Source organism: Telmatherina bonti (genome assembly GCF_933228915.1).
Source record: "Telmatherina bonti genome assembly, chromosome: 22".
NCBI lineage: Eukaryota > Metazoa > Chordata > Actinopteri > Atheriniformes > Telmatherinidae > Telmatherina > Telmatherina bonti.
In genome coordinates this window covers 19,038,560-19,063,471 of record NC_136631.1, presented here as the reverse complement: position 1 = coordinate 19,063,471, position 24,912 = coordinate 19,038,560, and the positions used below count along the sequence as shown (strand labels likewise).

The 24,912-nt window shown below is 39.0% G+C and overlaps 2 protein-coding genes across 2 annotated transcripts; both read left to right on the top strand.

Annotated features, from left to right (window-relative positions):
* Positions 1 to 4,861: 4,861 nt before the first annotated feature.
* On the top strand, positions 4,862 to 5,938 carry LOC306772614 (4-galactosyl-N-acetylglucosaminide 3-alpha-L-fucosyltransferase 9-like; the record flags this gene model as incomplete). Its single annotated transcript, XM_079262169.1, has 1 exon — positions 4,862 to 5,938. The coding sequence occupies one exon, from the start codon at positions 4,862 to 4,864 to the stop codon at positions 5,936 to 5,938; it is 1,077 nt and encodes a 358-aa protein (XP_079118295.1).
* A 5,182-nt stretch (positions 5,939 to 11,120) lies between these two features.
* fhl5 (four and a half LIM domains 5) lies at positions 11,121 to 13,991 on the top strand (the record flags this gene model as incomplete). Its single annotated transcript, XM_079261604.1, has 5 exons — positions 11,121 to 11,279; positions 11,460 to 11,634; positions 13,180 to 13,349; positions 13,503 to 13,689; positions 13,840 to 13,991. The coding sequence occupies 5 exons, from the start codon at positions 11,121 to 11,123 to the stop codon at positions 13,989 to 13,991; spliced, it is 843 nt and encodes a 280-aa protein (XP_079117730.1).
* Positions 13,992 to 24,912: the final 10,921 nt, after the last annotated feature.

The following is a 24,912-nucleotide window of genomic DNA, read 5'->3' as shown; positions in this document are numbered from 1 at the left end:
TCACTCCCACATTGCACCTCCAAGCTGCACCAAATCAGCGATTATTGCTGGGTGGAGCTGGGTGCCTTTGTATGCAGGCAGGTGTGTTCTCCTTTAGCGTGTCTCCCTTGCCTGGTCTGAAACAGACTGATTGTTGGTGTGGCTAATGTAGCCTGAACTTCAACCCAACTGCTCTGCATGTAAGTACCAACATCCTTTTCTGGCCAACTGGGATTTTGATAGTTTCCGGGTATCATACCAGCTACTGCCTGCTGTGTGGTGTTCTACTGGCCGCTTGATTGTATGTCAGCGGAGTTGGGCGGCTTTACCTTGGAGGTGTATGGATCGGCTGAATTAGAGCCGGTGCCGGGACAGCAGTACTCCTGGCTCTTCCCTTCTCCTCCTTGTGGTAGAGGCAACATCTGGTAAGAGTGTATATTTCTTTATAAACAATCAATGATTAACCCAGTTACAAGATCAGTGTGCTTTGACAGACCTGAGGAAAGAGCTGTTCTGTCTCCCCTGTAACCCCTGACCATTGTCCAGACTGCAGGTGGCAGTCTGGACCAGGTTTTGAATAAATGTGTACCCCCATATCAACTGCAACGGGTACTCCAGCAATTACTGTGGTTACAGCCCAGGTTTTAACAGAGGATTTGTGTGTGGTGGTGGGTGGTGTTTTTGTTTTTGTTTTGTTTTTGCACATGTGTACAGGGCAATACACAGGTTGTGCTACTCGTGCCTGTACACAAAAGGGGTGGTGGGGTTTAAAATCTGAATTTAAGAAATCATTAAATAAAATTGTTCTCTTTGCATGAATCTGTCTACCACTGTGCATTTATTTGGACCAGCGTTCACAATTTTTTTTATTTTCTTTTTTCTTTTTTTATTTTGGGGTGACTGGAATGAGTCCCCCCCCCCCATGCCCCCTCCAATGTGGTGCTGTCTGGTAGTTTAAAAGTTCTCCCTTGGCTCACGTTACATATGGTTAATTAATAGTGGGGCAAACAGATCATTTACCACATGTGATACTTAGACACCTTTCTGTAACCTTTTGATGCTCATGAAACTTTAAACGGCAGGTAAAGACATCACTAACATTGGCTGGATAAAGGTAGCCTTTAAATTAGCTGCAGATGCAGGAGTCTCCAAAAAGATTGTACCTCAATTTTTAAATACAACAGACTCTTTGAGATCTCCCTGTACCCCCATGTGAAAATGAAGTACCCCCATCAGTTATCACCCAGAACAAGGCTGGCCAACAAGAGAACAATGACTTGCTATGAATTTGTATGTCCAGCTTGATACAGTGTGACTCCCAGCAAGGCCCACATGTAGGTGTGACCTTGGCCTATGCAACACTATGGACCCTTTCAAACAGGTGCCGTGTGGCTAGATTCTGTCCATCTCCACCTGTGACCTTTTTATATGGGGGATTATTAACATTTGTTGGACTGCTTTACACACACACACACACACACACACACTCTGGTGGACTGTTTTCCAAATTAAACATACCCATAAGCACAAACCTATGGTTCTTTGAAGAGAAATTTCTGACATCCATAATAGCGTACATGTTGCACTGCAAGCACTAAGACTTGGGTGGGCTAAATGTGGACTGTGGGTTATATTGTGAGCAGAGCTTCCTTCATTTGAATGTTATTTGTGTTGGGAGTATGAAATGGCTGCTGTTAAAATGCCAAACCAAATAATATTGTACTACTTTGTGGTAAATGGTGTAATTTCATCCATTTTAGTACTTAAAATGGACAAAAGGTACTTAACAATAAATTCATTTTTTTTAAAAATAAAACACTAAAGTATTTAACACACAAACTTTTTTTTTTTTTAATTGCACTTTTTCTTTCCCAAACTGTTCTACTCAAAATTTTAAGAGTTTTACTTTCCTATTATATTTACTCTGCTCATGCTTGAGTTGGCAGAGGAAACGGGTTTCCCTGCTTGACCATAACACTGGATGTTACAGCATTGGCATCGTATCTTGTGTTTTGCATTATTCAACTTTGCAGTCTGCATGCATTTCATCCCAGTAAGGTGGGAAAGCCAACACTGGTCAAGATTGTTAAACTCAGAGGCAGCATTTAAAACAGGAACTATGATTCTGTATTAATCACTGTGTGGCTAAATGAAAGTGGGAGTGGGGGGTCGATAAACTTTTTTTTGTTCTTTTTTTTTAAAGATTAAAATAGTTGGAAGAGAACTATGTTTCAGTGGCATATCCAAGAAATTTTGAAATGTGGCCAAGATAAAACAAACAACTGTGGGGTTGCAAATTGACAGATTTTACTATCTGCAGTGACAGATTTTACTAACTGCATTGTCCATTAGAATGATTTATTTTGATTGCTTTTGATTGCTATCAGTGTGGAAAAGACACAAAGTGTCTGCAAACCAATATAACCGCTTTCAGCCTTTTTTTTTTTTTTTTTTTTTGTCTAAACAATGTAAAAGACATTAAATTACAAATAAACTTGATAGTTAAACTTTATTTTGTTAAATATACACAACGGTTTTACTTTTGTAAAAAAAATAAATAAATAAAAAAAAAAAAATTAAAGAAACTTAAAATGCACAAAGATAAAAAAAAAAAAAAAAAAAAAAAAATCTGTCTATAGCCTGAACCACTTTGGCTGTTTGTGTAGGAACAAGGAAGTGAATAGAACAAAAGAGGAGACTCTGACCTCAAACAAGCAGGTGTTCAGAGCTTTAACAACACCTGAAAGCCCAATATGAACAAATGTTGCTCAACCAACATTAAACTAAATTGGTTGCACTACAGCATTGAGGGAAGATATTCATTAGAGGGAGGTTCTCATCAGGTAACTTCATTCCTCCTCCGACCCCTCCTGTTACTTCTTCCTGGTTGTTGATAGTGGGCAGGATGGCCATGCAAAGTAGAAAAAACTTAGACGACAACCCTCCACACGAGCTCCTACACACACCAATACAGTCAGCATTCGTAAAATGATCAAAGCTCTCTGAACAGCGGTCTTCTCATCTTCCTCGTCTGTTATAGCTACTTAAGGTAAGACAAGCTACACACTCCTCTTCTGCACAGCTGTACTCTTCTTCCACTTCTTGTAGCACACATAAGGACCAGTGAAAAGAAATATCCACCTTTCAGGTTCTTTGTTAATACACTTGTTTTACAGGACACCCAGCTCCACAAGTGGGCCACAGAAATATATGCACATAGAACATGGGCAGCTTTGACAAACAGAACGGCAAATAAGTGTGGAAACACACAAATACATACAAATTAGCTATTCGTTTTTAATTTAACTTTTGAATTTTACATCCTGATAGAAAGTCAAAATGAAAGCTATTGAAATACATTAGACTAAATACCATCCAATGTAAGTTTTTTTTTTTTTGGGTTTTTTTTTTTTTTTTTTTTTTTTTTTTTTTTTTTTTTTAATCTTTAAAACACTTCCTGCAACAGAAGCTTGTTTTGTGTTAACATACAGAAATCATTGTGCTTGTGACAAGTTGTTAACACAATGTTCTCATTAAAAAAAAGTATGTTCTTGTTTTAGTTCAGTTATTTTTAAAAATAATTTGACATTTAAGTTGACTCTGAAATGACATATTGTAATAGTCTTGACAGAGTAGACATTAACTTGTGTATCAGGAACAATTCTGTATATGTGTTTTTTCTTGTGACAAAATCTATGAATGTTTGTATGTGATTCAGCTTTTGCAGCAGTTGCTTCTTGAATAATGCGGTTAGGTAAAGTCCCTTCCAACCAGTTGAACAAGTTTTCTAGCAATGGTAGATAGTGCTCAGCTTAAAGCTTGAATGAGGAAGAATTCACAAAGTATAAGATCCAAGTGACACATTTAAGATACGAGAAAAAAAATTATGATAAACTAAGGAACTATATCTACTGAATCAATATTTAACATCTACTAAATTCTAACAAGATAGAAGCTGCTGTGCAAACATCCCACTGACCCAAGTTCAGAGCTATAAAACCAACTTTAGTATCACACAAATTTCATTCTATTTATTTTTTTTCCAAATCAACTATTGTCAACACACCCAATGTTTGACTCATGAACAGGAAACTAATGATTAAGTAACATTTAATTTATTGTATTGTTCCTTACCTTAAGCAGAGTCCCTCAGCAGAATGAAATGAGGAGGCAAGGGTGTCATTATAGAACAACCTTTTATTTAATATTGTTCTTTAGGCAGCCAGTCTCAGATCTGTATGGGAATTGGTAGTCAAGTTAGCAGTTAGCATCCGAGCCAATCACTTGCTCCATTTAGTGCACAGCCAAACTGGAAGCCACAAGGCAACGCCACAAACCCACCTACTTCACAACACAACACTGCAAAGAAGGTCCCCACTTTTACACTCACACAGTAAACGCTAAACGCTAAACAGTAAAAGCTAAAGCTCAGACCCTTTGGGAGGTTCTTGACCCTGGGGAAAGTTAAGTAGCCTTTCTTTTAATTCCATCTGCTGTCAGAGCAGTATGGAGCACACACCCATTCCGCAGACTCCAACCCCACTCCCTATTAAGTGAAAGAGGATTAAGTTCTGTGCTTCCATTGTTGAGGTGGCCAGCTGAATCTGTGGGGGGCTGCGGACCTCAACTTGTGGGTCGGAGGAAGGTTAAAGACCTCCTCAATTCCTCTAACACATCTTCTGATGATCAGGTGTTGGTATTTAAAGAAACTACTGGGTATATTCTAGAAAACATGATACATAATTTAGCATGATGAATTCATATTGGAAATAAACATTTGATAAGTATAGACTTGGCAGGAAAAAGTTGCAACACTTGGTTTTCAATTCTGTTGATCATGACCATATTTTTGCTTGTTTTTAGATTATTTCCAGAAAAGAACATGTCAACGACAGCTCTTCACAAAGTCCTGCGGCCACTTCTGCTTGGTATCTTGATTTTGGGGTGTTTGGTGACTTTATTTTATATGTATTTTAAGCCATCCACCAGCTGGCTTTATGGCCCAAGTGAATCAGCGATTTACACGGAACAGGTCAAGACACTCCCTTCCCTGAAGAGCAATAAAAGCATGACCATTCTACTTGTCTGGCTTTGGCCCTTTGGACAAACCTGTGATCTGAATGTCTGCAGCTCTCTTTTCAACATTGAGGGCTGCTTCATCACAGCAGACAGAAACTTCTACAACAAATCTGATGGTGTTCTCATCCATCACAGAGATATCTCTGGTGATCTATCCAATCTACCAACACTACAGCGGCCACCATTCCAGAAGTGGATATGGATGAACTTTGAGTCACCGTCTCATTCGTCTAATCTACCTGGCATTGCAAAGTTGTTCAATCTTACACTCAATTATCGTATGGATGCTGACATTGAAGTGCCTTCTGGGTTGATGATACCTTCAGAGACTAATGAGGACTTTGTACCACCTAAAAAGGATAAGCTGGTCTGCTGGATCGTGAGCAACTGGAATCAGAACAATTGGCGGGTGAAATACTACTATGATTTAAAAAATCACATCGAGGTCCATACATATGGACACGCCTTTGGTAAGCCCATCTCTGACAATGATTTCAACCCCATCATATCCAGCTGTAAGTTCTATTTGGCTTTTGAGAACTCAGTCCACCAAGACTATATTACTGAAAAGCTGTACAACCCTCTTTCTTTGGGCACAGTGCCGGTGGTTCTTGGTACAACGCGGAAGAACTACGAGAACTTTATTCAAGGAGATGCCTTCATACATGTGAATGATTTCAACTCACCCAAGGAACTGACAGAACATTTGATGCTTCTAGACAAAAATGAAGAAATGTATCTCAAGTACTTTGAGTGGCGGAGGCACTTTAAAGTGAAGAAACCACATTTTTGGGTAGAACATGCATGCCTGGCTTGTTACCTGAGCAGGCACAAAGAGTACCAAGCATTCAATAATCTTGACAAGTGGTACTGGGGCTAAGTTGTGTTCCACTTCACTTCTCATTAAGTGGAACACAATGTGTTGAAGTGGTACCTCAGGAGGAAATTCAGGTTTGAGTGAAAATCCATCCATCCATCCATCTTCTGCCGCTTATCCGGGGTCGGGTCGCGGGGGCAGCAGCCTAAGCAGGGAAGCCCAGACTTCCCTCTCCCCAGCCACATTTGCCAACCCTGCGGGGGGGATCCCGAGGCGTTCCCAGGCCAGCCGAGAGATGTAATCCCTCCAGCGTGTCCTGGGTCTTCCCCGGGGTCTCCTCCCAGAGGGACGTGCCTGGAACACCTCACCAGGGGGGCGTCCAGGAGGCATCCTGACCAGATGCCCGAGCCACCTCAATTGGTTCCTCTCGATGCGAAGGAGCAGCGGCTCTACTCTGAGCCCCTCCCGGATGACCGAGCTCCTCACCCTATCTCTAAGGGAGAGCCCGGCCACCCTGCGGAGGAAACTCATTTCAGCCGCCTGTATACGAGATCTCGTTCTTTCGGTCACGACCCACAGCTCATGACCATAGGTGAGGGCAGGAACGTAGATCGACTGGTAAATCGAGAGCTTCACCTTCTGGCTCAGCTCCTTCTTCACCACGACAGACCGGCGCAGAGTCCGCATTACTGCAGACGCCGCACCGATCCGTCTGTCGATCTCGCGCTCCATCCTTCCCTCACTCGTGAACAAGACCCCGAGATATTTAAACTCCTCCACTTGAGGCAGGACCTGACCCCCGACCTGGAGGGAAAATATAAATATTTAAGTGAAGCATTTTGATAGAACCAAGTCTGCTCATGTAAAGGGCAGAGTGCTGCCATATTAAGTACTCTGAAGGTATATGACACCCTCAGTCTCTCAGCAGACAAGAATCCATGCTACAAAAAGGAATAATATTTATTCATGTTGAGAATTCTTCACATCACATGTTACATTGCACCTTTGTGAATGTCTACACAACATTGTGCAGAGCAGTTACACTGCAAAAAGAGTTTCCAAAATATCCCTTGTTGGTGGATTTGACCTTGAAAAAAATGACGATTAATCTGGCTTGAAAGAGAAGGTCACGTCAAAAGTGACTAATTTGATGAGCTGCTTTTGTTTGTTCTTTTGTGGTAATTTGAGACCTTCTCACAGGTTTACATATTTACATGTTTACATTACATGTTTACATTATGTTTAATTTAATCCAGACTTATGTTCTGAATTTGGTGAAGTGAATGATGGGGCATCATCAGTTTTCGGAAGAGGGAGCAAGGTAAGGAGATATATATATATATATTTTTTTTTTTTTTTTTTTTTTTCCACAACAACCATGCGTTGTGGCTTCCTTTCCACCTGGATGTGCATCGGACCGTGGCGTTTAACTAGATTTTGTTATTGTCCCAGAAGAACAAAAAGTGCACAGAGTAGGATAAATGTGTGTTTTGGGTGGATGAGTCAGATATACACAAGTTCTACCAGTCTACAGAAATAATCAGGGAGGTGTTTGTTGTTTTCCAAATCATTGTGTTTTGCCAAATGTGTTGTTTCAGGTGTAGGGGTCTGATGTTACCAAAAAGAAAATAAAAGATATGAATAAATGCAAGAAGAAGTTGCAATCATTTTAGAAAATGAATTCTCAATCCTACCATGACAACATACCTAATGATATTAAGAAATTAGCTCTTGTTTAGAATCTTATTTTCAAAGGTGGTGACTCTTTCTGTGACAGGCAGCATTTATGTAAAGCCTTTATGTCAAGAGTGGTGGTGGTAGAGGTGTGGATTTAAATGCAGGAGAAGGGAGCCAGAGATGCAGAACTAAAAGGTTTTAATCTAGGAACAAACTTAAGGCAAAACTAACAAGGGAAACATAGTCTAACACAATGATCCAGCAACTAGAAACAGAAACCAAGCTGTATATATACACATAAACAGAAAGAGACACAGGTGGAATGACTTAACTTATGCATCCCGGTGAGCTAATTAATAGGACAGCAATACAGGAAACTGGACATCAAGGAACTAAACCAGGAAAACTACAAACTAAAAAACAGGAAACCTGGAACTAAAGAAAACACGAAACATCAAATCCTGACTCTTTATTTTTTCATTATTTATTTTTTTTCTTATTTCAGGAAATTTTACCAACTATAATTATTTTACTACACTGGCAAACTATTATAACAATAGTATAAGAAAATTCAGATATGTCTGAATTTTCCGTTTTTTAAGAATTGTTTCTTACATTAAGTTGGCTCATTTTTGTGAATTTAAACTGTGCATGGGTAAAAGTGGGCCTGAAAGACATAACGTCATCTCAAACAGTGTTTCAGTGATATTATTTTACCCTAGTCCAAGGCCGACTCTAGGAATGCATACATGAGGGGGCAGGCAGAAATGTGAACCGGGCATCGTGTGTGCACGTCATCCTTCAGTTCTTGTTGTTGTTATTGTTTATAAGTATTTTGTATCATGTATATCACTCTTCATCAAATAAAAATGTTAAAATTTAACATTAAAAGGAAAAATAAAACTAAAAAAACAACTTCTCATCAATTCCCCTAAATCAAGAGCCCATCTACAACTCTACAACAGTTCCATGAAATGCAGGCATGGCTATAAATAGTTATCCAAAAGCCTTGATAAGTGATTGATGAGAGGGAACCGAGGGTGTTGTGGGGGTTACGCCTCAATCCTGCGGCTGTTGTTAGTTACACCATATCCCCGGTGGCACTCTGGTATTTACAGTCGTCTCCATCACCATGCAGAGGCAACACATCTTTGTCAAGCTCCTCCTTTCAACACTACAAGTCCAAGAGCATGGTAAGTGTGTGCGTGGTGAAAATAATCCATCGTTGTTAGTTGGGGATTAATGGCAAAGTTCAGATGGGAGGAGGATCCATTATGTTTGTGGAAGTCAAGACAGAACCCCATCTTTGAACTTTGCCCTCAGAAGTGGGTTGGACATTTGTGCTATTAAATGCCTTCCCGCTACAGTTTGAGTACCTGGGTAAACCATAACACATCTTTAAAAAGCCATCAATAAAATCTGTCATTTTAGGTTTGCAAGACCGCAAATTCTCATTCGAACAAATGCCAGCAATTTTTAACTGTGAGAGATTTGTGTTTATGAGGTGTTTAAAGTTTTGTACAATTGTTGACTGAGATCATTAAAACTCTTTGCCTCCTGCAACCCATAGTGTGGTTATTGTGTTCACTTGAAACCAAGCGCTCCAGAGCAAGAAGTTAATAATTCTGGCGTCAAATATCAGCACCTGTCATCATCCATCACAATCAAACCATAGCTGTGTCATAAAAGGGAAGACACTGTGGTAGAAGATTAACAAGCACCAAACAGAAAATGATAATCTGCTTTGCTGTTGTGCAGTTTTAAGTTCATGACATTCCTTTGCCAACACAATCTAAAAGATGAGTTTGTGTTTTATATAGAATATAGGTCACCTCCTCTGCCTGGATGACAGACGTGTAACTTTATAACAATAAAGATTAGACGGGGCAGTGACTATAGTTGTCATCTTGTTGATTCTGGGTTTATTTAAGGTCTGCATGGCTTTGTGATTATCAGTCACTCATCTGGACACCAGGAGGGTGAAAGGATTCTATACGCTGGTAGTTTAATCCACAACAGAATGCTACCCAGTGTAATCCAGTAGATCTGCCTACTTAGAATTGGGGAGAAATCTGAACATTTTAAAATCAGATGTAATTATTGTGCTAAAAGATTTGCACATCTCATGGATCAGAATAAGGTAGCCTTACATTTTACCCTGGAGGTTTGGGGTTGTTTGGAACATAAATACAATACCAGCGTCATTGGTGGATCCAGAAATGATTATATGGAGAATAATTTAACTCTGAATGGGAATTTAATCTAATTAGATTCTTCACAATTACATACATCACATGGGGTAATTCTTCATGAATCTCTTCATAGGGAGTCGATGGGAAAGTGGAGTAGTGCTGAAGGGAAGAGCGTTCATCAACACAGATTCGTATTCCTACAGCCTCATCCCTCTCATTGACCTTCCTGTTTGTGCATGTAAGGGATTAGGCCTGTGGGCTTGCCTGGTGGTCTTCCCAGACTATTTTTATGGAGACGTCCCCCACCCCAGTCCTTTGGGGAAGTTGATAAGGGCACATGGACCAAACCTAATTAGTCAACCAAACAGTAGGTCAAAGATGAAGATGAAGTTGAGCATTTACAAAGAGAAACAGTATGTTTATTGATTTATGTTTATTGAGTTCCCTTTATTGGTAACGGCAACTGAGATAAACATTGTTCACATGATCTAAATTCACATTAAGCTATAAGGGTGCGGTGTATCATGATCAGAAAGGTGTCCAAGATTGAAACTACAGTTCTCCTTCTTCTCTTTTCTATACTGTGGGTGGATCAAACACAATTTCCAACAGTGTCTTCTTTCACAAGTGTTGCCAAGGCACTGTTGATGGCTGCTGAGAGGTCTGGGCAATATAGTTCAGTATCTGGCAACCACATACCTTTTGGCACTTACCTCCTACAAGCCATCTGTAATTGTGTGTCTGTTGTAGGTGCTGACAAAGGCCACAAGTGGATCCACACATGTCAGGACAAATGGCTGTCTCTGCTGAGGACCAAGTGTCCAAACTGTTGCATTTATTTGATACAGATTTACCATTTGAACAATGTCATCGTCAGAATGGTTGCTACCATTTCCTTCAACAACTTACTTTTCCTTGAATTGTAATATTTTTTGTTTCTTTGCATTTTTAAGGATAAAACAACAAAGATTAAACCACTTTAAAGGCTTAGTGATGTGTGCCCCATGAGTTGCCATAAAAGGTGCAGAATGAAGCAGTGGAGTATATCCAGTCTCTCCAGAGATTACCACTAATAAGAAGACACATATTTATAGAAGAGCCCTTTAGCTGTTACCCCATAATCCTGCCTGGCCCCTTTTCATCCCTGCCTCATCCCTGTGTCTGGACCACTCACACTGTGTTTGTGACTCTGCTCTCATTCTTGCTCCATATCAGCTGAGGTAAAACTTACTTTAATTCAGTTCTGTCTTTTGCTTAAATTTAGAGTGTATAAAACTACTCAGAATTTTGCACAGGGGTATATTTTCACTGTTGTTCTTATCACTCTTTATTATTATTTCTCTTCCTGTTCTTGACCTACAGACAAACATAAAGCGATGTCCAGTGAACGTCTTGACTGCCATTACTGCAAAGATTCACTGTTGGGGAAGAAGTACATAATGAAAGAGGACACACAGTACTGTACAAAATGTTATGAGAACCTGTTTGCCAACTGCTGTGAGGGCTGCTCTTTACCTATTGGGTGTAATTCCAAGGTAAGGGACCACAGTTATTGTGATGCCTTCTCCATCAGGAATGTGTGCCATTGCTTTAAATAACATTAACTGTAAACAATTCCTGCTGGTTTAAGCCTGTTATAGATCTAAATCAAAGTCTAAATCAGTGTTAACTATTTTACTTTGAGAGCTGTTTTTAAATTAAATAAATATTTGCAGGACCTTTCCTATAAGGATCGTCATTGGCACGAACAGTGTTTCCAGTGTGCAAAGTGTGGCCGCTCACTTGTAGAGAAGGCCTTTGCTGCCAAAGAGGATTTACTGCTCTGCACTGAGTGCTATGCACAGGATTACTCGTCCAAGTGCTGCACCTGCAAGAAAACCATCATGCCAGGTATACAGGAATTAATCTAACTGTACAAGACCTAAAATGTATATCACAATATGTTGCTATATTTATTAATAATAATAATAATAATAATCAGTCTTGGAAATAGCGGCTGAGAAACAGTCCCAGTAAAAAGGACTATTAAAACCTATTTGCAGTTGTTTCTTTGACAACTGTTTCCAAGGTGCGGAATTAACTTTCTGCTTTTAAACATCACAAAAAAACATCATATACTGATTCATAATTCATTTGTGGAGTCAATGAAAATATGTTTCAATGTTTGAAAGGTAAACAAAAAAGAACTTTATTGTCTTTCTTGTATATATCATTGCTTCATCTCTTGTAACGTCTGAAACATTTTTTCCAGTTCTTGTCTCTTGAAGGCCTCCTCACCCAAAGGCACAGTTTTCTCTCATATAAAGTTCTCTAATTGTTACAAATGATAGAGGGCAATGATATCTAAGAGACAACATGATCTATTGAAGAGTTTTTCAAATAGTTTCACAACAGCTTTTCAATATATTAATTCCAGCTAAAACTGAAATTGAACACATATAAATTGATCGTTTCCTCACTGGAGTCTGTGAATGACCCATTGTTCACAAGCTACAAATCCTCCCAAAATTGGAATCAGGGTAAAATTAACTTTGTGTAAAACTTGTATATCTGGAGCACATTCTTGTGATATCTTGTGGTATCATACCAAAGAAATACAACCTGTTATAACTTGGATGCATTCTTATATCCTCAAAAGCATGCATGAATGTTTGTAACATTGCTTACTCATTTGGAATGTGTTGTTATGGTGTTTTTACGGTTATATTCACATGGCATCTTTGTCAGGTTGGTTATGCTGTAGCCATAGTGAGTTCTTTGTAGGTCCACATAGATTCAACGTGCACATCTTCAAACCTGGCGTGCATCCCAGCTATGCAAATGCAGCTACGTGGAAATACTCTCTTGTGATAGAGTTTGATAGTATTTCCAGATGTCAGGGTCTTGTAGCTCAATGCAGAACATACTAGTACGTATTTATTTAGGTCTATGGCTGAATGAATGTAATTAGCTGCTATTTTTTTGTTCTAAAACAGGACATACTTGTCGGAACTGAAGGAAAACCATAACAAAAAGTTTTATTTAACATTTTATTGAACATTTTATTCTTGCAGTTGTTTTAGTTTAGTTGCATCACATTTCTGTTTTGGCAGCTTGTTTTTGTATTTGTAGCACTTTTCTATTTGTTGCAACTGTTCCTGCTAGCATTTCTGTTTACATATGCAGCCTGTTTGTGTACATAAAATACCTTTGCATCTGTTGGCCACTATATCTTTTGCATGCACAAGACAAATGCTGTTGGAGAGCACAACTTTCACCAAAACACATGCCATATTTAGCATATATATTTTAGCATATTTTCTTTTCTGAGACATATGTCCAAATATATCTAGATTGCATGATCCTATTGCTACAAAGAGGGGTTATTTTGGGAGCACTTTTTTCTGTCATCAGGGTACCATATGCTGACTAAGCTGCTCTTGTCCTGTGTGCCAGGCTCCCGCAAAATGGAATACAAGGGGAACAGCTGGCATGAGACCTGTTTCCTGTGCCATCGTTGCCAGCAGCCAATAGGAACCAAGTCCTTTATCCACAAAGACACTGGCTACTTTTGTGTGTCCTGCTTTGAGAAACAATTTGCATATCAGTGCTGTGCCTGTAAAAAGGTAGGCTTAAATGTACTGACCAGAGCATTAAATTCCACTGACTCTAGCACCATGCAATAAGTCACTCACACTATGACTCCTAGCAATACATTTTATGACAGATGGGATACCTTTGTCTTACATTAAATTTGCCTGGTCATCTGTAACGACTAGGCCATCACAACCGGAGGAGTGACATACCAGGACAAGCCTTGGCATCGTGAATGCTTCCTCTGCATCAGCTGCAGGAAGCAGCTAACTGGGCAACGTTTCACATCCAGAGAAAATTACCCCTATTGCCTGGAGTGTTTCAGCAACCTGTATGCAAAGAAGTGTGTGGGCTGTGCAAAGTCCATTACTAGTAAGTCACTGCATGTTTCCTTTCACTCTTATGCCATCTCTCTTTATTTTTCTTATTTTGTATCTGTTAGGAAAATGTTAGCTCCATGGATGGCAGTGTAGCAATTATACATTATGTGCAAAAATTTGGATACTTGTTTGTTGTGTGCAGGTCTGGCAGGTGCCAAATATATCTCCTTTGAGGAACGGCAGTGGCACAGCGAGTGTTTCACCTGTGTGCAGTGCTCGGTGTCACTGGTGGGGCGTGGTTTCCTTACCCACCGTGACAACATTTTGTGCACCGACTGTGGAAGGGAAAACTGACCTTATAAATGAGTTAACAACTTCCCTCAAATTGCAGTAATAGCTCATATCCTGTAAAAAAGGTTACAGTAATTTGGTGTAGGATTTTTTTTTTTTTGAATATGTGTTGCTTTCAATTAATGTTTTGATTTGTTCTACTGTTAATTAATAATGCTGAAAACACGTGTTGGCAACAGTCATTTTTTTGTATAAATGTACAAAACATATGACTTGATCTTTTGCTTTTCACGGGAAAAATTGCTCAAATAAAGATATTTTTAGACCTTATTGTACTTAGTTTTGTATTTTTTATTGTACAGCAATGATATGATGATACATTTAAAGTTATTATTCATATTTAGTTCAATATTCCCGCACTAGAGAATTGCTGCTGTAAATATACCCATGCTATGTTTCTGTTTACTTTACTTTATTGTTTATTTGACAGGTACAGGGATAGAGTTAGCTAAGAGCTCATTTCCATCATATAGTTCCTGTGTGGGTAAATGGGCTACAGTTAATTAAAAAAAAAAAAAAAATGGAGACAAGACATTACATACAACACATGGCAAATAAATTGAAACAAGATACAAATACAAAAAGACCATTTAAATTAGAGCTATGAACACAACAGCAAAAATATAGTGTAAATAACAGGATAAAATAATATAATCTTTACAAAAGTGTGAGCATAAATAGCATTTTAAACCCATATTGTAATTAGTGAAGCATATAAAATATAATCATTTAATAATCTGAAATCAAAGTCAGAAAACAGCAGCACATTTTTTAAATTAGCCTAATTAAAGGTTAAGTAATTAGTAATTACACTTTAATAATGCCAATCACTGGAAAACCAAAGTATTAAAGTATTCTTTAAATGGTTCTAACAACAATAGTTTTCACAAACAAAAGCAGCTATGTCTTGACTGTGCAGGTAGGTTGTGGCAGGCAGTGGGAACTACTTGTACAGGTTGTTAAGGGCTGCGGGAATGCAATGTTTCTTGCATAAAGTGGAGTAAAAAAGATTTGTTGAGATAAAACAGCATTGTTAGAATAATGATGAGCTAAGGGGAGTATTATTAACCTATATATAGGCTAAAATATGCTTGATAGCTTATAAATCCCTATACATACATTTATGATGCAAATACAAGCCAAGGTTATGAATAAAATTACATTAATGTTTTTATTACTGTTGTCATCTGGTTTTAACATTATTCTAACTCTAACATTATTTTATCTCTACATTCAATCAACTGAAGATTGTAAAGATCTGCTCCAGCACTGTCAAAACATATACAGCTCCAAGCGATCAATATTGTGTCACTGTAAATATCTTTGGTTATGACATTTTAACCATCTCATGGTAGCCTGCCGCAACTGCTCCAGCAGGCTATGGCGGCCTGTGGCAGCTGCCGGAAGTGCCATGCATGTTGCTGATGCCACCATTTACTGCAAGGATCTTTTCCAATCATAACATTTGGCCACATTTCATGAAAGAGGAAAAACTAGTTTACTCTTTGGACAAAAAACCTGAAGATAGAGTGCGTGAAGTGTTGCACTGATCTGGTAAAGAATTAATGGTCCACCTGCATCTTAAGGACACATGGATTACTTCTAGATTACAAAGGAAGACAGTGCTCTGGGAGAGGTGTTAATGAAGTAACGTTATTGAAACTGGAAAAACCAGCTCTGAACAAACAAAATGCCTCTGCTATCAGCTTTCTGGCATACAAAATGCAGACTTGACACACTTCTTCATACAGTTGCATACATATGACCATGTGACACACAAGTGAACTTTCCAACACTCCAAAGTGGCAGCTTCCCACCAAGCAGCTACAGCTCAAAATGCCTTTAATATAATACGTAAAATGTGTTTTAGGACCAAGACCAGAAGTTCAGTTGTCTAATTCAACCAACTAAAATTTGGATAAAACCAGCCAAAATATCCCACAAAACATTGCATTTAGATTCTACGTGTCTGTTTCATTTCCAAAGAACTTGGGGTGTAGTACTCTGCCAGAAAATAATTTAATCATCCTAATCCCCTAGGCATGTTTGAAATGAACACAATGACATGCCAAAATTCAGCCTTCCAGTAGCCTTGGGGGGTGTTTGTAATTGTTTCCCTTACACCCTTGCCCTGCAGCACCAAATGTCGTGAGCGTTTTAGATCAGCAGTGCAAACAGACTGCAAGCCACAGAGTAACAAAGGATCTGTGTAGAAAAGACCCTGCCACTCAGCTAATTCTGCCTAGAGACTGATAACTCTTATACAGAAGCCAGTCGGAATTCAGGTTCAGCCCCGTGCGACCCGGTTGCGCCTGTGTTTGTGTGAGCGGAGAGTGAGTGTGAGCGGAGAAACTGCAGTAAGTTAGATTACATGTTCAGTTGTTTGTTCCCTGTCTCGGACTATCAGAGAGGGTCTTGGCTGCAGCCTGGAGAATGAGGCGGGGCTGGATATTCTCTCTCAACATTTTGATTGGATTCACCCTAACCCTAATTCTAACCCTAACTTCACCCACTTGACATCCAATCCCACCCATTTGACATCTAACCATGCCCGTTGGACATCCAACCCCACCCAATATCCAGGCCCACCCCATTCTCCAGGCTGCAGTGGTTACTGGACTCTCAGGGTGTTTTGGTGTCATGGGCGTGTACATAAAACATAAGTGGCATGTTCAGTTTGTTCTAATGGAGTAAAAAATGTTTCTTCTTGTGTATCTTTACCAGCTAATTACGCCATCAATTGGCGTGCCTAGTGGTAGATATGTGATGCAGTTAGCTTCCAAACACTTATCCCTGATCCGTCCAGGTGTGTTTTTGGTGTGTATGTCGTGCTGTATTTTTGTCTGTATTTTTAGTTTATTTCAGTACATGGAAGGCGTTGCTCATTTACTCTATTATAGGTATGTGCCTTATTTGTTGTATACCTTTATATTTAGGTCTTCCTTCTTTTTTTCTGTATTTTCCTAGAACCGCACATATATCCGAAACCTTGAATCTGAGCACCTTCAATAAATCTTAAAAGGGAAGACATCTGGTTTGGTCCTTTCTCTGGAACACCCTGCAGCAGGTCAGATCCATACAGCACCCGCTAGTTTCTACAATCTGTTTCCCATGTCAGGAAAAATGTGACACACATATCAATACATCAGCACCAAAACTCAAACTATGATTGTTTGTGAGCATTTGTCTCTTTTTCTGTTAATGTCTTCAGCAGTTAGCTTGTGAACAATTGCCTGCGCACCGATTGTTAGCAAAAATAGTTAATAGATAATAGACAAAATAGTTGGGATCTCACTGGAAAAAACAGTCCTAAGTCACTAAAATAACTTTACACTGACAAAACTAACAATAATAAAATTTACTGAAAATTAACCAGTGAAAATCAGGCTTTTGAACTATATTGTTCAACAGAATAATTAAAAAAATAATAATAATGAAACGGGCCTGGAAGATATTTAAAAAAGCTGGTTTACTGGTTTAACTGACTCTGTTAACATAGACCAAAGTGTAATCTTGGATTTCTGTTCCCACATGGCTAATCTAGATAAATTAATGTTAAAACATATGCAAACATAGCATGGCAGGGGGTAGGTTTTATCAAGCTAGTTGCCCAACCTCCATTTTGTTTTAGAGTTTTGTCTGATCCTCCCAGAAGCATTGTAGCTTCTCAGTATGCATTGTTGTAAATTCCAGTCTCTTTTTTTTTACAGTTGTGTCCATCTTGGTTATTTTCCATGAAGTCCACTTGGACTCAAACAGAGAAAGATGATGCAATCTGACACAGATGTACCTTCACTGTGGAGTTCACTTTTAATGTCTTTGCAGCCCCAGGTCAGGTAAACAAATAAATACAAATTAAAAAATGTAAATACCATTAAACAACCATCAAATGTTGTGGGCTCTGTGGTTACCGTTTGTATTCTCAGTCTCTTATTTTCGTTATCAGTTTTCTCATGTGATAACGTCCACAGAGGTTGGTTTCAGTGCCATGGACCTTAAACTTTGAATAATATGTGCAGCTGTAGTCACGGGAACATAATGCTGCTTGGAAACAGTCTTTAGCCTTTAGCTTCTTGTCTATGATTTGGGTGGAAGAGGCCTTATTGCTGCTGGATGAAGTTTAAAGCTCTTGTCTGATTGACTGACAAACCATAGGACAAAACCTTTGCAGGACACTTTAACATCTTGATAAGTAAAGTAAGGTTTCCTCACTTTCTCTAATTTATCTTTTTATGTCATTGCTGTATTTCTTGCAATGGACTGGCAACCTGTCCAGGGTGTATCTCGCTTCTCAAAGGCTGCTGGGATGGGCTTCAGCTCCCCCGTGACCCTTAATCGGACTAAGCAGTTTGGAGAATAAATGAATGAATGAATATTTCTTAGTTGGGTAACATTCACTGCTGCAAATTTTCAATTATTTCATAGATTATAGTAGATGATGTGTTAGAAATCACGTCTGCATTGCATGACCGTGTTTCGAGTTAACATTTTTTTAACATTAAAACAGATTTATTGAACATTACACTGTCACGAGCACCTGTGAGCTGGACTACACCTAAAGCTCGTAATGGATGCAAATGCCAGTTCTGCTCCCTGGTTCAGGAGTAGTTGTCACGGACTCGCCTTCACCTCCCCTCCTCCGATTGGTTGACGGTTGGCCATTCCAGGAGCAAGCCATCCTCATCCAGGAAATGAAAAGCTCCTGCAGACATCTGCCATCAGGGGGAGGCAGCTGTCTGTTGCTGGCGGTTGTCCCCCTCACCTTGGCATTTTGGTGATGGAGTTTTGCTTTAGGTTAGGTGGTAGAAAATGTTGTTTAGTTTGTGACAATTTATGTAACCTGTGCTTGGAAGTATCCTACGTTTGTGAAATGTATTTGACTCTGTGGGAGGCGTTCCCAGCAGGACATTCCTGCTTTGTGTAGATTCTGACTGCCTGGTTAAGATCTCTGTTTTTTTCTTTTGTACTTTTTTTCTATTCAACTGGTTATTGAGTTATTGGAATAACCTATGTTGGGTTTACTGTCGATTATTTATTTAGTTTTTTGGAACTGCTACTTTGTAAGCTTCTGGTGTTTTTTGTTTTCCAAAAGTTATGGGGGTTTTTTTTTTGTTTGTTTGTTTTTTTTATCTTCAGCAGTTCCTACAGCCCAAAAAAACCTGGGATGTTGCCACCGGCACCACTGTTTTGTTTTGGTTTAACTGCTGGATTAGTTTTGTCCGCAATACTTTGTTGTGCCTTTTCTTACCCCTGATAACGGGTCGTAACATACACATCGTGAGTTTTTTGCAAATTCCAGTTAGATTATTGCTGAGGACAGAAGACAGTGTCAGATATTTAATGTAACTATAACCTGGGGGTAAAGATTTAAAAATAATTTTGAAGTCATTATTTTCAGTATATACAGATATAGCAACAACAAAATTTAAGTGTGCTTTAAAACCAATTTCAGGAAAGAATAAAAAATAGTAGTAAGAATGGCTCATTTGAAACAAATGAAAAGCAATTCACCTCTCATATCTAAAACATGAATTCACACATGCACACACACACACACACACACACACACACAGCAAACACACAGAGCAATTGTATACAGTAAAGCAATATTGCTCATAGGGCATAAAATGCAGCTGGTATTGCATATGACTGGGAGGTATGGTTTTGTATAAAAGCTCAACATGCTAATAGGTTTGAGATATACTGTTCAGGTATGTGGTAGCGCTGATGGTAATGATTGTATTGTTTTTTTCCAGAACAAAACTGTTCAAACAGGCAGTGGTGTGATTTCATGATTTCAACACAAAAATGACCTTTATTGAAGAAACATTAGTAAAATAGATATATTACCGAAACAAACTAAAATAGGAACAAACAAACCAAACCAAACCATGAAGTGCCACGCTTGCACAGACTTAGGGTGATCTCCCAGCTCAAGCCTTGGAGACACACCAAGCTCAGGCTAGGTGGAGATTTTAAAGAGTGGCAGAGCACACTGGACCCAGGTGTGACGACAGCACTTGCAAAGGCTTGGGATAAAGTTAAAGTAGTGGTGGGGCCATCACAATATATATGTATATGTATGTGTGTGTGTGTGTGTGTGTGTGTGTGTGTGTGTGTGTGTGTGTGTGTGTAATATAACTTTGCATTTATGTTTTTCAGTATGGAAGAGGAAGATTTGGAGGGACCTGGTGGAGGAGAATGGGGTCTTTGGGGTGCTGGGTATAAAGGGACAGCAGGCGAAGACCCATGCTAAGATTAGTTTGAAAAGAGATCGTGACAGTGCCCTATCCCAGTTATTAGGCAACACGTTCGACAGGGGTCCACCATCATAACTGACCAATGTGGGGTGTACATGAACAATCTGACCAACCACAGATTTATAAATTTTTCTGTAAACCAGTCATTCCTTTGTTATCCTAGACACAGGAGCACATACCCAAAACATTGAGCAGGCCTGGTCAACATACAAGTCACAGGTGAGAGAATGCAGGGAAACCAAACAGAAGAGATGCTGAAGAAACATCTGTCCTACATTGAATGGACACACTGGCTGGCAAATGAGCACAAGGATGGCACACTTGGACGTTTGCTACACGATATCTGCATGTGCTATAAATATATGTAAGAAAGAAATGTTGATGTGTGATCAGTTGCTTTATTTTTACAAATCTTTGCTTTGATATATTTTCTTTTTTTATTTTAAGTATTCAAAATGCAAGGTCAGTTGCTGTCTTTATTCAATTGCAACAAATACAAAGAAACATTCTTAGAACTGATTGTTTGATAAATGATGTTGAACTAATAAAGAGTATAACATTATTATGGCATTTACTGTCAGAAGGAAGCACCATTTTGGGTATAGAAAATGTGTGTAATTTCTTAACTTGATGAGATATCTTATTAGTGTTGCTCATATACCTCTTTAGTGTTGCTCATATACCTCTTAGGTACTGATTAGTTGATGGTAAAGTAATGATTAACTACTCATTTTAAATCCTCTTTCTACTTGAGTGTTTGCTGATCAGGAGGAAAAAATATTTTAAAAGGAGTTGTTACAGATTTGGTTCTGTTATTTACTAGGTACATCTGAACCTGTTACCATTAAAAAGGTAAGAGACTAATCAAATATGAACTCATTAAACGTTTATTGATTATTGAATTAGTTGTCTCTTACTTTTAAAATTAAAGAAAAAGTCATGACTAATGTCATTCAGCAATAATAAAACAACCCTTTTGTGACGGGAATACAAAGCTTAGGTAATCATTAATGAATCATTAGTCTGATAAGGTTTTTGCCTTTTTATGATTAACTGCTCATTACATTACCTTCCACTAATCAGTAGCTAATCGATCTGATGTGACGGGAACACGTGTCTTTGTTAATCATTGAGTCATCGGTCCCTTATTCGTTCCTCAGTAGTTTCTGAGTAACGAAGCAAATTTTGTGGCCCGTATTGTAAAATGTTACCAAAATTATCTAAAATATATTAAAGAATAGAGCTCCACCAAATAAAAAAATGGGACTTCATCACAATATGTGACAGTTTTATTGTAAAGACATGAAATGTATTACATTGCAACTTTACTTTAATCGTAAGAACATGAATCACGAAGTAGTGTATTCATGTACATGTAAAATACATTTTGTGGAAATTATTCTTCACAATCAGAAACATTTCAGTTCCTTTTGTTTGCCTGCTCATAGTGAGATGGTTTGAATGTGTGTGTGTTGCTTTAAGTCAACATGTACCAGTGGTTTTGTCCATGGCCTTGCTGTCTTCTGAAATCTAAGAATAAAATTATATGGTCTTGTAGCAAGGGGAGCGAGACTGTACTGTTTTGTTATTTATGTGAACATATTTGTTCTTTTAACTTCATTTTTCCTTTTCTGCCATGTAACCTTGCCACACTGACTATGCCGGGTTGTTTGTGTTGGTATGGTGTTGCAGTATTCACACTATTAATATTCAACATTGTTCATTGTTTGCATTCAGCTTGTAGGATAAATGTTTGGGAGTGGCCAACCCAGCCCTTTCTCATTTCATGTGTGAGGGACTTCACTGATTAGATAACTGGGTAAAACCAAGTGGAGGATTCTCATTTTTTTGTAGTTTTATTTGTGACTTATCAAGTAAGGTATTAGAATCGGTATCCTTTTCATGTAGGAAGTTTACAAATTTGATTTGTTTATTGATGTTTGTGTAAGGTTCTTGGGAAAAGTGTCTTGGGGTAATGGTATAGTATAAATCAAAACAGATGTGTTTCCAATTGTCAGGTTTTGGGAGCTCAAGAAAAAACAGGAAGTAGTGATATTTGTTATAGGTTTCCAGGTTGATATATTCCCAATTGTACCATGGACAGACAATGGAAAATAAAATGTTTATCCTAAAGAATGTTCCTGAACTGCTGATTTAGCCTACTCCAAGCTTTTGTAGATCATTTAGCCAGGCCACCTCACATGGCCATAGACACCACTGGGACTGGGAGAATTAAGTTTCTGACAAGATGACATCATCCTGTCAGATTTATCAGTGTCCTCCAAGCTTCACCATCACAATCCCTCAGATGAAGCACAACTCAAACCTATTTGGTAATAAGAAGTTTCTCTGATCTACTGCTTGCAGTTTCATATAAAGATGAAGACTGTTTATATTATTATATTTATGTTTTCACTACAAAATATTATATAATTTGTTACAATTTCCCAAGTCCCAATTTCTTTTTATAGTTGGTCGACACCTCTGTGCTTCCATAAAACTACACTAGCACACTACAGACTAAGATATTATCTTACAATCTCTGCTTATCACCACTGCTACCTCACCAAATGCTCCTTTCTCACACATCTTTTTGGGAGCACCATGCGTTTGATTGTTTCATTGTGCAATGAAGCATAACATGTTAACAGCAACTCGTAAATAAGGTGAGAGTCTTAACTTGCACCTAAGAATAAAGACTTTTCTAGCTATTACAGTGTGGCGGGTGTAGAAAGGAGGACGAGTCTGACAACGCCAGCTCGGGCTAAGTCCCTAGCAATCGGCCACAAGTTCGATAAAAGCCCCAGACAGCGATTGTGGGTTTCACAATAAAAACAAAGTTTAACAAATAGTTAAAAATTTAAATAAAAACCTATAAAACCCTGTGAGTCCACAGCCTGGAGATGAGCACAGGGGTGGGCCTGCAGAAGACAGCAACCTGCCCACTCAATAATGCAAAGCAGCAAATCAAATGTATGAAAACTTAAACCTTACAAAATGTTGAAGGCAGGTTGCCTCCGTACTGATAAGTCCACACCGTGCCCAAAAAACACCCAGATATGGGAGGGCAGAAATGGTTAGACGTCAGGAACCACAGCCGCTAGGACAAGTCTCTCCCCAGGGTGAAGTCAGACGAGACAGCAGTTGTCTCCAAGGGACCTGGAAGAATGGCACGTGGTGCACACCTCCCCAGTACGCCTAAAGAGAAGGTTATTTACTTGGTGTATTGAGCAAAACCCTGTGGATATATAGATATCCTACCTGGAAGGCAAGTGTAACCTACCCACCAACAAATTTATGGCTAACTGATGCTGGAGGATTGGGTGGCTCAGCTCACAGCTGGCAAACTCCCACGCTACAGGGAATCACGGTGAGTAACCCAGAGACAAAACTGTCAAACAGTCATGAACAGATTTTACTTACAACTTGTCAATGCGTAGAACCGACCACGCTTGCTGCTAAGCTGCAGCAGGATAGAACCAGGAGACAGACTGAAGAGCATGCACACCTGCACATCTATAAGGCCCCTTGATTAGCCTCAATGGCTTACACCTGGTCAGTGCAGATTGGTGTGGGAAGCCTTCCTCACCACAATAGTTTTTATTTTAGGGCAGTTTAAATGCGTTATATAAACCTCTGGTAGCTGCTGCCCATGGCCAAATCCATTTTGAACTCATGTTACAATGAGGCTAGACATGGCAGTGCTTATCTAGTTATATGGTAACAATTAGTTAAAAGATAGCGTGTGGACACTATGTCATGGTTTTCAGTGAGTGTATTGAGAGTCTACACATCATCTCAGCGAATTACAATTTACACACTGGAGCTATAAACTATAAACATGGTCAAAGAGTTCATCAGTAGGTTATACAGGTTATTACGAAGCTAGAGCTTCAAGGTCACTACATGGTGTATGTTAGTGCTTGTGTTGGACAGAACAATCATTTCTTTGCTTAGCATGTTAGCAGGAGCTTCAAAAACTATTATTGGCTTTTCAAGAATTCTCCATTTTTTACCAGTAGGGTTTTACCAAGCCAAGAGGGATGTGAATCTCTACATGGCACTCCATACTCAGACAGATCTGACACAAACAGATCTGAATTAAATTCATCTTTACTGACTGATTCTACATTAAAGTTCAGCTCTAATCAATACTCATCCCCCTCCTTACCAGTAAAAGTAAGCTGGAACCCAGAGAAATTATCCCTCTCTACCCTGACATGCTAGTGTGGTTCAGTGGGAATTTCGATCTCATCTTGATCTAGTAAACAACAGCAGAAAATCTCCAGGTGATCTGGCAGGAGCACAAAAACACATTGCATTGCCTTCCGAGGAGATTTTCTCTGCAGTCAGGGGAAACGAGCAAGGCAGTAAGGAGGTGGACAGCGCCCTCCTGAGGCTGATTGTAGAACTGGAAGACACTGAAAAAAACTGTTCCCATGTTGGAGCAACACAAAATGTCTAAATGAAAGATCATTGGTTACAAGTCATATAGCATAGTGTGTTTAAAAAAACAGACATGGTTTTGAGCAATTCACTTTTCAGATTGTTGTCACAGATTGTACGTTTTCTCAAAGGCTGCTACTTTTTTCATTAGGAATACTTCTATAAAACCCACAACATGCCAACTATTCTACAGTCATTTAGCAGACTGATTCAAGTAA